This window comes from Bos javanicus, chromosome 8 (genome assembly GCF_032452875.1).
Source record: "Bos javanicus breed banteng chromosome 8, ARS-OSU_banteng_1.0, whole genome shotgun sequence".
In the NCBI taxonomy this organism is placed as follows: domain Eukaryota; kingdom Metazoa; phylum Chordata; class Mammalia; order Artiodactyla; family Bovidae; genus Bos; species Bos javanicus.
Window position 1 is genome coordinate 10,778,918 of NC_083875.1, and position 18,311 is coordinate 10,797,228.

Here is an 18,311-nt window from a genome sequence, read left to right on the forward strand (position 1 = left end):
AAAAAAAAAACTGTAAGGGAAAGATACCAACAATCTATATCTTGATTATGTTTTTCTTAATTATTTAAAAATTTTCTTCATAGAAATGTTTTTCTTTTTCCACCTTTTTCATTTCATTCCAAATTCCTAAGGAAATGAACAGCTCTGAGGCATGAAACTTCTGTTCAAAATTATAAGTAATATACACACTTCAAGAAGTTCTTAAAAACTGACGAACTAGAAAACAATTTTAAATATGATGCAAAAGAAGCAAAGGGCCATGAAAAATCTATGATTTTCGCACCTACTGCATTCCATATCTTCAGGCCAAGGAACACCAAACATCTCCATGAGCTTCGAACACTCACTGTAAGCCCGCTGACAGAGCCTACGGCAGGGAAGTGTGACACGTCCGTATTCCATACAGATAGGAGCATAGAGTGCACAGAGAAATGGCCGGAAGTCCCGAGAGCAATCCAAATTCACCATAGGGTGGAATGGCTAGGAAAAAGTTCAAATCAAATCATTAGATGAAGAGTTGTATACAAGTTAAAGTTTCCTTCATATATAATATGGCAATATTCTTGCTTTTTCTGTTTTAGAAGACTTCTGAAGGCAATTAAAATTTTCTGAAGGGAAGCTTTTCTTTTTTTCAACAAAACCCTCTTCACCCAGAATCACCTAGAGATTCTGATATGGTTAAGTATGAGATGTATTGCAGAATCCATATGGATATTTTAATTATTACAGGTGATATTAATGAAAAGGCTTGGCTAAGAACGATAAATAACAATACAGTCCATTTTACAAAGAAAAATCCACAAAAGATACGTGTCAAATGCTCAGAAACCTAATTACTGCTTGGTAATGGGATTACAAGAGATTTCAATTTTCTTTTTCTTATGTACTTCAATTTCTGTATTTTTGTCAACTAACATATATCAATAGGAGAGGAGGGACAAAAAATGAAAGGAAAGGGTAGGAGAGGAAGTTCAGTTCAGTTGCTCAGCCGTGTCCGATTCTTTGCGACCCCATGAACCACAGCACGCCAGGCCTTCCTGTCCATCACCAACTCCCACATTTTACCCAAACTCACGTCCATTGAGTCGGTGATGCCATCTAACCATCTGTCCCCTTCTCCTCCTGCCTTCAATCCTTTCCAACAGGAGAGGAAGAGTAGTCGTTATTATACACAGTAGTACATGTTTTGAGGTGGGAGGTAAAGGAGGAGATATCACTTTGGTCTCATATTTTCCTGATCTTTTTACATTAAAAGAAAATTTTAAAAACATACACGAGTTCTTTGAACTCTGAAATCATACGATATAAACACAGCTAACACTGTAAGCTGGTATTAAAGAAACAAAAAGAAAAAATAGTGGCCCCAAACATAAAACCATACTAAAATTATCATCATAACCACAGGAATAGATCAATTATCCCAAGAAATGTACATCTGGACTTCTGACTACCAAATATTTTTTTCACATGTTTATATAACCAGTTTCAGAGTCATTGCTGATTTTTAACTAATAACATATTCTCACCACAAGGCCTTTCCACTAAGACTCAATCAATTTATTTCTACATTGATATAAAACATTATCCAGAAGCCTTCTATACACAACACAGTCACAAAACCAAGAGTCACTTAGAGAAACTGGTGTTAAAAGAAGTTAACTGTATAAGAGATGTGATAACTGATACATAACTGTATGTGATGATCACTTTATCACTTAATATCACGATCACTATATATAATATATATTAATATATAAATATAACACTATATATATTATATATACTATATATAATAAATATAACACATTTATATATAATAACATAAAACAAACTATATGCAATTAGCATTTCCAAGCAAGAATAATTTTAAATTAATAACTTTAAATTAAATCAATATTTCCATCAAGAACAACTTCAAAATATAGGAAAAGCTTTAAAGTATCTATTGAAGGCTACTAGAGAACTATTCGGAGAAGGCAGTGGCAACCCACTCCAGTACTCTTGCCTGGAAAATCCCACGGACGGAGGAGCCTGGCAGGCTGCAGTCCATGGGGTCGCTAAGAGTCGGACACGACTGAGTGACTTCACTTTCACTTTTCACTTTCATGCATTGGAGAAGGAAATGGCAACCCACTTCAGTGTTCTTGCCTGGAGAATCCCAGGGACGGAGAGCCTGGTGGGCTGCCGTCTATGGGGTCGCACAGAGTCAGATACGACTGAAGCGACTTAGCAGCAGCAGCAGCAGAGAACTACTAAAGGAAAAGAACTAGACAGACCAGGAATCTGAGAGCAGGGAAGCATACAGAGGTGGCTTGATAAGTGCAGCCACTTCTCCAAGGAGGTATCTGTTGAACCTGGGTGTAAGGCAAGAGACTGAGAAGCAAGTTTTGCCCAGGCTGATGCTCTTAGAGAACCAAGAAACCAGCAGGGCTCTGGTAGTCGTGCAAGACCATAGACAGTACATGTATATATATAACTGAATCACCTTGCTGTACCCCCTAAAACTAATACAACACTGTTAATCGATGATGCTCCAATATAAAATAAAAATTAGAAAAAAAAAAGACTACAGACAAAATTCAAAACAAAAGTGACAGATGGGTGAACAGGGAAGTTTCTAGGTTTGGGCCTGACACAGAGCTAATTTTCCCTTCAAGATATTTGAAAATTCTGGAGATGCACACGGCAGGAGGTTAAAAAGCTAAGCATGAAGCCTCTGAAAAGCAGAGTGGAGATTTTGGCAGTGTCATCAGTATGAGGAAACATAAATTAGAGGCTCAAGTCCAACTAGGGGACATGAGCATAACTCACTCACAGCTGGAAGCTCCTCCCCTGAGTGACCACACTTCAGCAGTGGGGGCAAACGACAGAGAGGCAGAGACCGATCAAAACTGAAACCCAGCCTCAACTCAGCTCAGTCCCAAGACTGTACACGAGAAATATGTTTGAGAAAACAAAAGATCAAGGATTCCAGAAAATTGGAATCGATCACAAGAAGGACCAAATGGAAATTCTCTAAGTGAAATACATAAATGATCAAATTAAGAGCTCATTAGATATATCAGAAGAAAGAAATGGCAAAATGGAAAACAAGGCAATAGAAAATATCCAAACCAGAAGCACACAGACCAAAAACTACTGAAAAATACAGAAAAAAGCATATTAGATGCGTAAAACACATGAAAACGTTTAGGATATACGTAACTGGAACCTCAAAAGAGGGAAGAAAGAATAAACAGGCAATATATAACAAGATGAGGGTCAAGAATTTGTTAAAACTGATTAAAGACAATCCATAGATTCAAAGGAGAAGGCAATGGCACCCCACTCCAATACTCTTGCCTGGAAAATCCCATGGATGGAGGAGCCTGGTGGGCTGCAGTCCATGGGGTCGCTAAGAGTTGGACACAACTGAGCGACTCCACTTTCACTTTTCACTTTCATGCACTGGAGAAGGAAATGGCAACCCACTCTGGTGTTCTTGCCTGGAGAATTCCGGGGACAGGGGAGCCGGGTGGGCTGCTCTCTATGGGGTCACACAGAGTTGGACACGACTGAAGTGACTTAGCAGTAGCATAGATTCAAAAAGTTATGCAAATCCCCAGAAGAATACATACAAAAAATACACCTAAGCATATAGCATTTAAACTGTGGAAAACCAAAGAAAAATATCATAAAAATAACCAATGGGGAAAAAAAGACACCTTACCTTCAACAGAACAACTACTGCTGGACTTTGGAATACTAGAAAACAACAGAATGATTTATTTAAAGAGCTAAGAGAAAACAACTGCTCACCATAATACTATGGTCAACAGAAATACCCTTTAATAAGTGAAAGCAAAGTAAAGACATTTTCAGATAGACAAAAACAGAAAAATGACTGGCCCAAACCTACACTAAAAGATAAAAGTAATCTAAGATGAAAATTCAAAATGAATCAAAATCCACAAAAGAGGTGAATATGTGGGAAAATAGAAATGAATATTTTCTGTAAAAATAAAAAATAATGCCTTAAAAGACATATAAAATACAAAATAATTATGTGTGATAATAAAATTATAAAGATAGGGGTCAGGGGAACACTAATGGGAGAGTGATCAAAGTTATTATTTTTATTAGAATACTGTAAGTCAAGAGTATATATCATAATTTCTGGGGTAAGCAATAAAAGAATGCACAACTAACTAGGTAATAGAGAGAGAAATCGAATAATACAAAAGAAACAAGATAGGAGAGAGAAAAAGGCAAACAGTTTGGAAAAATTGAAATCAAATAATAAGGTGGTAGATATTAAGCCAAGTACATCACCAATTGCATTATATATAAATGAACTACCAACTACATAAGAGAGTTAGATTGCTGGACTAGGTATAAAAAAAATTTGCTGATAGGAATGTAAAACAAGGCAACCACTATGGAAAAAGTTTGGCAACTACTCAAGCAGTTAAACATAAAACTGCCACATGATCCAGCAATTCCACTCCTAGGAATATACCCCCAATAATTTTAAATCATGTTTAAGCAAAAATAATCCTGCTTGTTTAACTTATATGTAGAGTACATCATGGGAAATGACAGGCTGGACAAAAACACAAGCCAGAATAAAGATTGCCGGGAGAAATATCAATAACCTCAGATACGCAGATTACACGACCCTTACAGGAGAAAGCAAAGAAGAACCAAAGAGCGTCTGGATGAAAGTGAAACAGGAGAGTGAAAAAGCTGGCTTACAACTCAACATTCAGAAAACTAAGATCACGGCATCCAGTCCCATCACTTCATGGCAAATAGGGAAACAATGGAAACAGTGTCAGACTTTATTTTGGGGGGCTCCAAAATCACTGCAGATGGTGACTGTGGCCATGAAATTAAAAGACGCTTACTCCTTGGAAGAAAACTTATGACCATCCTGGATGGCATATTAAAAAGCAGAGACATTACTTTGCCAACAAAGGTCTGTCTAGTCAAAGCTATGGTTTTTCCAGTGGTCATGTATGGATATGAGAGAGGGACTGTGAAGAAAGCTGAGTGCCAAAGAATTGATGCTTTGGAACTGTGGTGTTGGAGGAGACTCTTCAGAGTCCCTTGGACAGCAAAGAGATCCAACCAGTCCATTCTAAAGGAAATCAGTCCTGAATATTCATTGGAAGGACTGATGCTGAAGCTGAAACTCCAATACTTTCACCACCTGATGGGAAGAACTGACTCATTGGGAAAGACCCTGATGCTGGGAAAGATTGAAGGCAGGAAGAGAAGGGGATGACAGAGGATGAGATGGTTGGATGGCATCACTGACTAAATGGACAGGAGTTTGAGCAAGCTCCAGGAGTTGGTGATAGACAGGGAGGCCTGGCATGCTGCAGTCCATGGGGTCGCAAAGAGTCAGACATGACTGAGCAACTGAACTGAACTGAAGCAAAAATGTGCATATGAATGTTTATAACAGAGTAGTGTTATTCATAATAACCAAAAAGAGCAAAATAAAGCAAAAGCAAGCAAAGGAAAGGAAATAATAAAGAAGAGAAATCAATAACACTGAAATTAGAAAATCAACTTTGAAAAAAAATCACTCAACCCAAGAGCTGGTTCTTTGAAAACTTCAGTAAAATTGATAGGCTTCTAGTAAGAATGATTTAAAAAGACAGAGAGAAACACAATATCAAGAATGAAAAAAAGGGTATCACTAGATACTCTACCGACATTAAAAATATAATAAGGAAGGACTTCCCTAGTGGCCCAGTGGTTAAGAATCCGCCTGCCAATGCAGGGGACAAAGCTTCGATCCCTGGTCCAGGAAGATCCCTCATGCTTCAGAGTGACATGCCCATGTGCCACAACTACTGAAGCCTACACACTCTAAAGCCCAGGCTCTGCAACAGAAGCCACCACAATGAAAGGCCTAAAAGGAAAGAGTAGCCCCCACACTCTGCAACTAGAGAAAGACTACACGCAGCAATGAAAACCCATCACAGCCAAAACTTTCACTTTCAAAAAAAATGTTAAAAATATATAAATAATATTACAAACAACTCTATGCATATAAACCAGACAATTTAGATGAAGTAGACCAATTCCTCTGAAGTCAGACTACCAAAACTCACCCAAGATGAAACTGATAAGCTGAACAGTCCTATAACTATTCAACAAATTGTAGTTTAAAATCTCCTGAAAAAAGATATTCAGGCCTGATGCTTTCATTGGTAAAATCTAACAATTTTAAAAGAATACCAATTCTACACAATCTCCTCCAGAAAACAGCAGAGAACTAACCTGAACAAATTCTATGAAGTCCGGATTACTTAACAATCAGTTCAGTTCAGTTGCTTAGTCATGTCCAACTCTTTTGAGACCCTGTGGACTGCACCAAGCCAGGTATCCCTGTCCATCACCAACTCCTGGAGTTTACTCAAACTCATATCCATTGAGTCGGTGATGTCATCCAACCATCTCATCCTCTGTCGTCCCCTTCTCCTCCTGCCCTCAACTTTTCCCAGCATCAGCGTCTTTTCCAATGAGTCAGTTTGCATCAGGTGGCTGAAGTACTGGAGTTTCAGCTTCAACATCAGTCCTTCCAATGAATATTCAGGACTGATTTCCTTTAGGATGGACTGGTTGGATCTCCTTGCAGTCCAAGGGATTCTCAAGAGTCTCCTCCAACACCACAGTTCAAAAGCATCAATTCTTTGGCACTCAGCTTTCTTCATAGTCCAACTCTCACATCTATACATGACTACTGTAAAAACCATAGCTTTGACTAGACGGACCTTTGTTGGCAAAGTAATGTCTCTGCTTTTTAATATGCTGTCTAGATTGGTCATACTTTTCTTCCAAGGAGTAAGCGTCTTTTAATTTCATGGCCACAGTCACCATCTGCAGTGATTTTGGAGCCCCCCAAAATAAAGTCTGTCACTGTTTCCCCATCTTTTTGCCATGAAGTGATCACAGAGAGCAACTGAGCGGCTAACACTTTCCCTTTTCAGGGGGACTCAAGTCAATCCATAACAACACTGTTTATGGATTGGAGATTCAACATCTGATCTCTAGATTTAATAACATTTCTGTCAAAATCCAGTAACAATTTTAGTAGTTAAAGATAAGCTTATTCTAGATTTTATATGAAAAAAAAAAAAAGAAGTAGAATAAATGAAATAATTTTGGGAAAAAAAGGGGGGAAAATCATACTATCCAATTTTAACATTTACTGTATAGCTAGCAAAAATCAAGACACTGTGGTATTGGTGGTGAAATAGACACAAAGATCAACAGGACAGAAGAGAGAACCCAAATATAAATCTACACAAGGACAGATAACTGATTTTTGAGGAAGAAGCAAAAGCAGTTCAAATGGTGCAAGGATAGACAGCCTTCCAACAAATGGTGCTGAAGCTAGTGGATATTCACAGGCAAAAAAATGAAACTTACTTTATACAAATTAGACATAAAGCTACAGAACTTCAGAGACTTTGCAGACCCAATGCAGAGTTCTTATAAATGACACCAAAAACACAGTCCCTAAAAGGAAGAAAACTTGGTAAACTGGATTTTGTTAAAATTTAAGACTGCTATTCTCCTAGACTTTAAAAGGATGAAAAAGCAAGCTATAGACTAAACTATTTACAAACTACATTTCAAACAGAAGATTTGTATCTGGACTATATAAAGAACTCTCAAAGCTCAAAAGTAAAAAACAATTCAATTGAAAATGAACAATAGACATGAACAGACATTTTATCAAAGAATATATATGAATGGCACATGAAAAGATGTTCAATATTATTAGCCATAAGGGAAAGGCAAATTAAAATCATGTAAGATATCACATCATATGAGAAAAGCTGAATGAAAAACAGTGAAAATACCAAATGGTGGTAAGAATGCTGAGAACATATGTCTCTCATACACTGCTGGTAGAATGTAAAATGATAGAACTTCTATGGAAAATAGTTGAGTAGTTTCTTAAAAATTCAAATACATGCTTATCCTATAACCCAGCAATCACACTCCTGGGCATTTATTTACATGAAAGGAAAATTTATGTCTGCACAGAAACCTGTACATGAATGTTCAGAGCAGCTTTATTTGCAATAGCAAAAAGCTGGAAACAACTCAGTATTCTTCAGTGGATGATTAAACAAACTGCAGAACATCTCTGTAACGGAATACTACTCAGCAATTAAAAACAGTCACTACTGGTACATGCAGCAACTTGGGTGGATATCAAGGGTATTATGCTAAACAAAAAAAGTCAATCTCAAAAGATTATACACTGTATGAATCTATTTATATAACATTCTTGAAATGACAAAATTATAGGGACAGAGAAATTAGTGGTTGCCTGGAAATAGGAAGGGTGGCAGGGAGAAAGGAAGCACAAGGAGGATGTGGTGATAAAAACAGTTTTGTATCGTTTTGGTGTTTTGTTTTCTTTTTGCCACGCTGTGGGTCTTGTGGGGTCTCAGTTCCCCAACCAGGGATCTGAACTCGTGCCCCCTGCAGTGGAAGCACAGAATCCTAACCACTGAACTGCCAGGGAATTTCCACAGTATCTTAACCAAAGTGATGGCTACATGAACTTATACATGTGATAAAAATGCAAAGACAATAAACATACATGTACATGTGCATATACAGACAAAAAAATGAGTACATGTAAAAACTGGTGAAATATGATAAAGGGCTATAGATTATACCAATGATAACTTTCCTTTTTTTTTTTAGATCACCTGTGACTTTTAAAAAATTTTATTTATTTATTTGGCTGTGCTGGGTTTTCGTTGCTGAGTGCAGGCTTTCTCTAGCTGCAGTGAGTGGGGGCTACTCTCTAGTTGCGGTGTGCAGGCTTCTCATTGCAGTGGCTTCTCTTGTTGCAGAACAGGCTCTAGGGCATAGAGGCTTCAGTAGTTGTGGTACATGGGCTTAGCTGTCCCAAGGCATGTGCGATCTTCCTGGATCAGGGATCAAACTGGTGTCCCCTGCACTGGCAGGAGGATTCTTAACCACTTGACCACTAGGGAAGTCCAATGTCCCAGTTTTGACACTAATAGCTACATAAGATAGCAAGACCCCAGGTAAAACTAGCTACAGTATACAGAATCTCTACACTACTTTAACTTCCTGTGAGTCTATAATTACTTTAAAGTTTAGGGCTTCCCTGGTGGTCCAGTGGTTAAGAATCAACCTTGCAATGCAAGGGACACCAGTGCAATCCCTGGTCTGGGAAGATCCCACATGCCACAGGGCAACAGAGCCAGTGGGCCACAACTAATGAGCCTGGGCTCTGGAGCCTGCAAGTTGCAACTATTAAGCCCACGTTCCATGACTACTGAAGCCCATGCACTTCAGAGCCTTTGCTCTGAAACAAGAGAAGCCACTGCAATGGAGAAGCTCTTAAACCGCAACTAGACAAAGCCTGTGCACCACAACGAAAACCCAGTGCAACCAAAAAAAAAAAAAAAAAAAACTCAAAGCTTAAAAATGCATTATATTCACATGCCAATGTATGTATAGACATACATACAAGCATATGTATGCCTGAAGTAAGTCTCACACTTGCTTAGTCCTCAACTATACAATATCAATCTGATACCATGCTAGTAAAACCTCCATTTGTGAGCCCCATCATGAATTATAAAATTGACCTGAGTCACTATTTTGTGCTATTGCACTGAGTATAAAGCTTTAAGTGTATGCTTCTGTCACTTACTAGCTATAAGTATCTTGTGCTGTGTCTCAGCTAGCATTGATGGACACTCACTACAGGCTGGGCAGTGCTGTAAGTGCTTCACACACCTAACTTAATCTTCTCAACAATCCCATAAGGTAGGTACTATAGTTAGTCACACCATTTTATAATAAATGTGAAGAAAATAAGACACAAAAAGTTAAGTAGCTCGCCAAAGATCACATAGCTACAAAGATAGTCCCAAGAGTTAAACCCTGGCATTTTTATCCAGAGTCCCTGAGCTTATTAACCAGTTTGTTCTCTGTAACCTCTCTAAATTTCAGTTTTTCCTCTATAAAATGGTGTTAATACATATAGGTGTATTAAGGAGATCAAAGCAGTCCAATCAATCCTAAAGGGAATCAACCCTGAATATTCACTGCAAATACTGATGCTGAAGCCGAAGCTCCAATACTCTGGCCACCTGATGTGAACAGCCGACTCACTGGAAAAGACCCTGATGCTGGGAAAGACTGAGGGTAGGAGGAGAAGGAAGTAACAGAGGATGAGATGGGTGGACGGCATCACAGACTCAATGGAGATGAGTCTGAGCAAATTCTGGGAGATGGTGAAGGACAGGGAAGCCTGGCGTGCTGCAGTCCATGGGGTTGCAAAGAGTCGGACACAACTTACCAACCGAACAACAACAACATATACAAATAAGAATATATAAAATAGGATACAGCACCTAGTAAATGACAGCTTAAAAAGAGATTAGGATGGGCACGAGGAACCCTGCTCAATTCCCTGTGCTCAACTACCAAGTGAAAAAGTCAACTGTCAACTGGAATGGTGTTTTTAAAACACAAAATAAAACATGCATCAATCTCTTAATCATGATTCTGGGTAAAAGAAACCAGACATAAAAAAGTAGATACTATACGTACATTCATATAAAACTCTAGAAAATGAACACTAATCCACAGGGACAGAAAGCAGATCAATGGTTGCTTCAGCAGGGAGTCAACTCGGAGGGGTGGACTACAAAGGGCACAAGGAAGCTTTTGTAGTAGAGCAGTGTCAGTCACTCAGCCGTGTCGGACTCTTTGCGACCCACGGACTGTGGCCTGCCAGGCTCCTCTGTCCACGGGATTCTCTAGGCAAGAATACTGGTGGATTGCCATTCCCTTCTCCAGAGGATCTTCCCAATCCAGGGATCGAACCTGGTCTCCTGCATTGCAGGCAGATTCTTTACTGTCTGAGCCACAGGGAAGATCCCTAGGAAGCTTTTGAGGTGATGGAAATGTACGACATCTTGATAGTGATGATAGTTTCACAGGTATATACTTCTGTCAAAACTCAAGCTGAACACTGTTAAATGGGTACAGTTAACTATACAAATCACACCTCAATAGAGCTATGTAAAAACAAAAAACATTAATATTTTTCAAATAATCAAGCTGCCCTGATTATAACTCTAACAATTTTTAACTTCAGCAAAGTAAAAATTAAAAGAGTTAGCCAGCATACTGCCAAGTTGAGAATATATATGAGGAACACAGACTATCAAAACTCTATAAAGGCAGAAAAAAGAATCTTCGGCTGATTGAATTTTTAAAAGATTCCTACTGAGCACTCCCCTAAGCAGTAGTACTTTTATTCACTAAATTAAGACCAGGGTATATGAAGTTTACAAACTGAAAAATAACTTTCTAAAATTAAATTTCTGGTTTCTTTAACAAAGGTGCAAGACAGGGAACCTTCTATTCTTTGTTCAAATTCAAATCAACCAAGCCTTTGTGCTCCTATTCTCTTTCTTCTTTGAAATTTCCATTCCTGTTACCATAGGAACCTGCTAGCTGACAGGCCTTCAAGCATAGCAACAGCCAAAGCTTAGCAAGGAGTGTGAAAGGGGGACAGAGTCAAAGGCCAAAATTTGACTCATGAGAATCAGAATTCCAATCTTTGTCACTCTACAAAGGGTCTGATAACCATAGAAACTGTATCCTACTGGGTTTGGGAATATTATGACTAAATTCACTAAATGTGAAACCAAATGTGGAGTGGCCTTGAAAATTCAAAAATGGTATTTATTCTACTTTAGATCCAAATTAAGAGTAAGAAATTATTTTTTAAAAACTTTTTAGAGTAATTTTAAGTGATGTAAAATAAGACCTTTAAAAACTTTTTTGTAAGAATAAAATTCTAAAGAGAAAAGGTCTAAAACTTTAAGAATTATTTTATATATATATAAAAATTTTTACGTTTGTAAAATACCTTTAGTCCCATAGATTTGCTTTTCTTTTACAAATTTATTTTGTTAATGTTTTATGACAGCATATTAAATACTTTCCAATATTAGTTCAGTGAGCTAGTTTGCAGAAATATGACTTTATCACAGGAGTATATTTATCTTAAGTCAAAGGGGAGCTCCTGGAGCAACCCATAAAATTTGACTTTTCTTCAGGAAGTAAACTTTTAACATTTCAAGTATCATGAATGGTTGTGAATTACAGTCTGTCTCAAAAGATAAAACTTTACAAACCAAAGTCATCACACTTAATACTTTAATTTAAAATAAGCATTTTAAGGCATTCTTTTAAAGTGATCTATCATGCAAGAAAATCAATTAAAATTTTAAAAGCTTATTTTTTCCTAAAGTCAGAAATAACTAAATGCAATCAATTCTCCACTACTTGTGTATTTTTCACATTTTTCAACTTAGAAGTTTCCTAATTCCTGGCTGGTTTCCCTATCACACGAATAGGCTCTTCAATCCACTTCACCAGGCTGTTGTTTGCTTAGGGAAAACCACCTTATTAATACCAACCTAAATAGAAGATAATAAGTCAGTCTGCTGAATAATGCATGTATCCTAAAAATATAAGCCATGAATTTAAAGAATAAATACAATCAAAGAAATTTCATTTCCTCAAATGCCTATCCACAAAATGTTAATCACTGGCACAAAGGGGTATTAAATTATAGTATCCTCTTAAAAACAAAACAAAACAAAACCCTTCCTTTCAAGGTCAATTCAAACATCATCTGCAACTGATCCTTTCCACACATGATCCTTTTCTCTTTTGAATCCTCTCAGCACTATATGCCTATTTATGGCATTTACCAAGTTCTTCCTTAAGTTTCAATCATTCAAATAAAAACATATTTAATAAATACTAAGTCTTAGACACTGCAACTGGGAGCTAGACAAAAAAGGACAGCTGGGATTTTAAAAAATGAAGTTTCTGTACTAATTTTACTTTTTAAAAACAACGTTTCTCACAGAAAAACCAGAAAACACAAACATTAAATGAAAAACATATAAAACACAAATAAATTGTGCAATCACTGTTGGTCTTGACAAAAATCCTTCCAGATCACTTACTCTACAGGAACATGAATACACTTCTTTTCTTCAACAAAAACAGGATGATACCACATATATTATTTTATTACCTATTCCTATTTTTGTCCTATTAATTAATGTATCAAGTTTGGCTTCCCTGGTGGCTCAGTAGTAAAGAATCTGCCTGCCAAGCAGGAGGCACTGATTCAATCCCTGGGTTAGGGAGGTTCCCTGGAGGAAGAAATGGCAAATCCACTCCAGAATTCTTGCCTGGGAAATCCCATGGACAGAGAAGCCTGGAGGGATACATCAAGTACAACCATTAGAATTTGACAGGCAAAGATGGAAATGAGATTATTTAGGCAGAAAGAGAATGAGAGGTCTAGAGACAAGAAAGCTGGTTTCTTTTATTCCTTTACTTTATTATACCACTTACAAGTGTAAACACATAATGCTGAAAGCTTCAAGTCACTTTGACCTTCCCCCCTCCCAAAAAAAAGAGCAAAGTAAAACACTAGTGTTCAGGTATCTTTGGTACTCCTGTCAGGACTACCATTACTAACCCCAACAAACCCACAACTATTTATAATTCCAGGAGATCATGTGCTTAGGTACAGCTCTATAACTACAACCATGACGACTATCACCTCTTCCGGAATTCACAGTTTATAAAGTTCATTAACTCACTCAAACATTAGCCATGAAATTAAAAGACGCTTACTCCTTGGAAGGAAAGTTATGACCAACCTAGATAGCATATTCAAAAGCAGAGACATTACTTTGCCAACAAAGGTTCGTCTAGTCAAGGCTATGGTTTTTCCTGTGGTCATGTATGGATGTGAGAGTTGGACTGTGAAGAAGGCTGAGCGCCGAAGAATTGATGCTTTTGAACTGTGGTGTTGGAGAAGACTCTTGAGAGTCCCTTGGACTGCAAGGAGATCCAACCAGTCCATTCTAAAGGAGATCAGCCCTGGGATTTCTTTGGAAGGAATGATGCTAAAGCTGAAACTCCAGTACTTTGGCCACCTCATGCAAAGAGCTGACTCACTGGAAAAGACTCTGATGCTGGGAGGGATTGGGGGCAAGAGGAGAAGGGGACGGCAGAGGATGAGATGGCTGGATGGCATCACTGACTCGATGGACATGAGTCTGAATGAACTCTGGGAGTTGGTGATGGACAGGGAGGCCTGGCGTGCTGCAATTCATGGGGTCACAAAGAGTCGGACACGACTGAGTGACTGATCTGATCTGATCTGATGTGTTAGGTACTATGTTAGCTGCTGGCCCTACAAAGATGAATAAGGACCTCAATAGCAAGTTCTGCTTTCGAAAGCAAATGTCCTTCAGTAGGACCTGAACTAAAAAATGAGGACAAGTTCGTACCCAATACAATGGCTATTATTCCAAAACAAAAACCCAGAAAATAACTAGTGTTGGTGAGGATACAGAGATACTGGAACCCTTGTGCATCGCTAGCAAAAATGTAAAATGGAGCAGCTGCTATACGAAACAGTTCAGCAGATCCTCAAAAAATTAAACAGAATTATCACATTATCCTAAAATTTCACTTCTGGGAATACCCCCAAAAAATTTAAAGCAAAGACTGGAACAAATATTTATACATCTGTATTCACAGCAGCTATATTCTTAATAGCCAAAAAGTGGAAGGAACTCAAGTGTCTGATGAATGAATAATTAAACTAAATACTGGGCATAAACATACATTGAAATACTATTCAGTCTTAAAAAGGAAGGAAATTCTGACATTTGTTACAACATGGATGAATCTTGAAGACATTGTGCTAAGTGAAATAAGCCAATCACAAAAGGACAAATTTTTTTTTTTTTAAGGACAAATATTTTATGATTTCACTTAAAAGAGGTACTGGAGTAGTCAAATCCAGAGAGAAAGAAAAAAAGTAGAATGGTGGTTGCCAAAGGTTGAAGGGAGGGGAGAACAGGGAATTATTGTTTAATAGGTATAGTATTTCAGTTTCAGAAGCTGAAAAAGTAAAGGATAGTGGTAATGACATACCAAGGTGACTGTACTTAATGCCACTAAACTGCACACTTAAAAATGACTGGAATGGGGGAATTCCTTGGTGGGCTCGTGGTTAGGACTCCGAACTTTCACTGCCGGGGACTGGGTTCAATCCCAGGTTGAGGAACTAAGATCCCACAAGCTGCATGGTATGCAAAAAAAACAAACAAGAAAAGGTTCAAATGGTAAATTTTATGTTATATATATTTTGCGTACATGCATGCTAAGTCACTTCAGTCATGTCCAACTCTTTGCAACACTATTGATTATAGCCTGTCACACTCCTCTGTCCATTGGATTCTTCAGGCAAGAATACTTGATTGGGAAGCCATGTGCTCCTCCAGGGGATCTCCCTGACCCTAGGATCGAACCCACATCTCTTGCATTAGCAGGTGGTTTCTTTACCACTAGTGCAACATGTATGCTATGCTAAGTCACTTTAGTCGTGTCTGACTCTGTGCGACCCCATAGATGGAAGCCCACCAGGCTCCCCCGTCCCTGGGATTCTCCAGGCAAGAACACTGGAGTGGGTTGCCATTTCCTTCTCCAATGCATGAAAGTGAAAAGTGAAAGTGAAGTCGTGTATATTTTGCCACAATTAAAAAAAAATTCTGAGGAATATTTATCTATAAGTGATACTATGAAATAGCCAGGATATATTAAGTAAAAAGACAAGGTAGAGAAAACAAACAGTATGACACTATATCAAAAGAGCGTGAAAGAATATATAGCTATAGACAGATATTATATAGACAGTTTCTATAATTACTATAATTTTTAGTGGAAAGATAAACAAAAAGCTTTAAAAGAACAACTACCCTAAAGGGAAGAAAAGAATAAGGTTAGGATGCAGCTGGTAAAGAATCCACCTGCAATGCAGAAGACTCCAGTTCAATTCCTGGGTCGGGACGATCCCCTGGAGAAGGGATAGGCTACCCACTCCAGTATTCATGGGCTTCCCTGGTGGCTCAGATGGTTAAATAATTTGCCTGAAATTTGGGAGATCTGAGTTCGATCCCTGGGTTGCAAAGATTCCCTGAAAGAGGGCATGACTACCCACTCCAGTACTCTTGCCTGGAGAATCCCTGTGGAAAGAGGAGTCTAACAGGCTACAGTCCACTGGGTCTCAAAGAGTCAGACATGAATGAGTGACTAAGCACAAACACAGTCCAGAAACTAGACTCCTCTGAATGTACCTTGTCATATATATATCAAGTTTCTAAACATGATTATAAAATAAATTTAAACAAAAAAAAAATTTAAGTCGGTCCTCAAAATCAAAATGAAAGACAAACCTAAACTGTGTATTGAGTTAAACCAAATAGAGGAGTACTTAACTCTAAAACACAGTAATCTGACTGGACATCCTTGGTGAAATACATCCTACTGCTAAGTCGCTTCAGTCGTGTACGACTCTGTGTGACCCCCTAGACGGAAGCCCACCAGGCTCCCCCGCCCCTGGGATTCTCCAGGCAAGAACACTGGAGTGGGTTGCCATTTCCTTCTCCAATGCATGAAAGTGAAAAGTGAAAGGGAAGTCGCTCAGTCGTGCCCGACTCTTCGAGACCCCATGGACTGCAGCCCACCAGGCTCCTCCGTCCATGGGATTTTCCAGGCAAGAGTACTGGAGTGGGGTGCCATTGCCTTCTCCGGAAATACATCCTAAGGACATAAGAAATACAAAGAAAAAAAAAAAAAGAAATACAAAAAAATCTTACAGTGCTTTCAGTAATGATACTGCTAGTAGTAATACTGATATTATTCAGGAATTATGTAATGTCTGTATATCATAAGGTTTCAGTATGAGAAGAAACAAAAATTTGAAAATATTAAATAAAAACTCTCTAATATTGTTTAACTACAAGTTATCAGTATAAACTCATGCTGAACTTTCTTTTTTTAAAAAAGTATTTCCTAGCTCCATCTTTGAAGAGACCTAAAACAGTCGGACACGATTGAGTGACTGATCTGATCTGATAAATTACTAACCTAGTATCAATAAGCATAGCACCCAGATAGCAGTCTGTGAAAACCAGTGAAAATTCTTTGCAACTAAAAGGAACCAGCGCTCCCTAAAGAAAGTGATAATTCAAGTTCTGAGGCAGAATTTTATGAAATGAGGTAGGATCATACTAGAAAGCAAGGAAGCTATCAGAAACCACTAGGGTAGTATCAAAAACACTTAGGAGCTATCTTGAAGAGGCACTCACTACCAAAGACAGAACAGACTGAGCCACAGCAAAATAGTAACTGCAATGGACTGGAACACATAAAGTATGGAAAAAATCCATGAGTTTATAATGATACTTGAAAGGAGAACAGTGATATTTAAAAGGAGAAAGATCTCATTAGTTACTTTTGAAAGATTCTTGTGAATCAATTTATTATCCTAAAAACTAACAAAGGAGAACAGCTGCATATTTACTGTCCTTTTTATATAAACTGAACATAAGATAACTCAACAGTCCAGTAATCAAAATGAGGAAGTTTCTGTTTATAAAGTATTCTAGCTGAGAAATGAAGAATGACAGAATATCACCATTTTACAAACCCCTCATAAAATTCTTGACCTAGGGAATGATCGATGGCTGCTAAAATTATACACAGTAACAATCAGATGTTACAGTGCCTTGGAAGTATTCTTTCAAAACAAAAACAGAGGACCATGGTCAGTAACACCACAGGGATGCAAACAGCAAAATAAAATTTGAGAAAATCTGTAGGGCAAGTGTATTACAAGAAAAAAGGAAGAGGGGAAACAGAAGGAGAAACTATAAATTAAGAGACATATCAATTGAGTAATGCATGAACCCTGATTTGAAAAGCCAACTATTAAAAAACTGAAAGTCTAAGCATAATTTGGGCTTCCCTGGTGGCTCAGATGGTAAAGAATCTGCCTGCAATTTGGGAGACCTGGGTTCAATCCCTGGGTTGGGAAGATCCCCTGGAGGAGGGCATAGCAATCCACTCCAGTGTTCCTGCCTAGAGAATCCCATGGACAGAAGAGCCTGGTGGGCTACAGTCCATGGAGTCGCAAAGAGTTGGACATGACTGAGAGACTAAGAACAGCACAAGGGTAATTTGAACATTAATATGAAACATATATTTGAACATATATTTGAAAATATATTCGAGCATATATTTGAAAATACTGAGCAAGTGATATGTTTACATATTTTGAAAGAGTCCTTACTTTATAGAGATATATATGGAAATATTTATGGATGAAATTATGGTGTGTGGCATTTGCTTCAAAG

At 38.0% G+C, this 18,311-nt stretch overlaps 1 protein-coding gene across 3 annotated transcripts in view; it reads right to left on the minus strand.

The window, feature by feature from the left end:
- FZD3 (frizzled class receptor 3) overlaps nt 1-18,311 on the minus strand; it is a 98,039-nt gene that overhangs the window by 65,082 nt on the left and 14,646 nt on the right. For all 3 annotated transcript variants that reach the window (XM_061425043.1, XM_061425042.1, XM_061425044.1), the window contains exon 3: nt 284-480. In XM_061425043.1, coding sequence (XP_061281027.1) covers nt 284-480 — 197 coding nt within the window. The remainder of the gene's footprint in view (nt 1-283; nt 481-18,311) is intronic.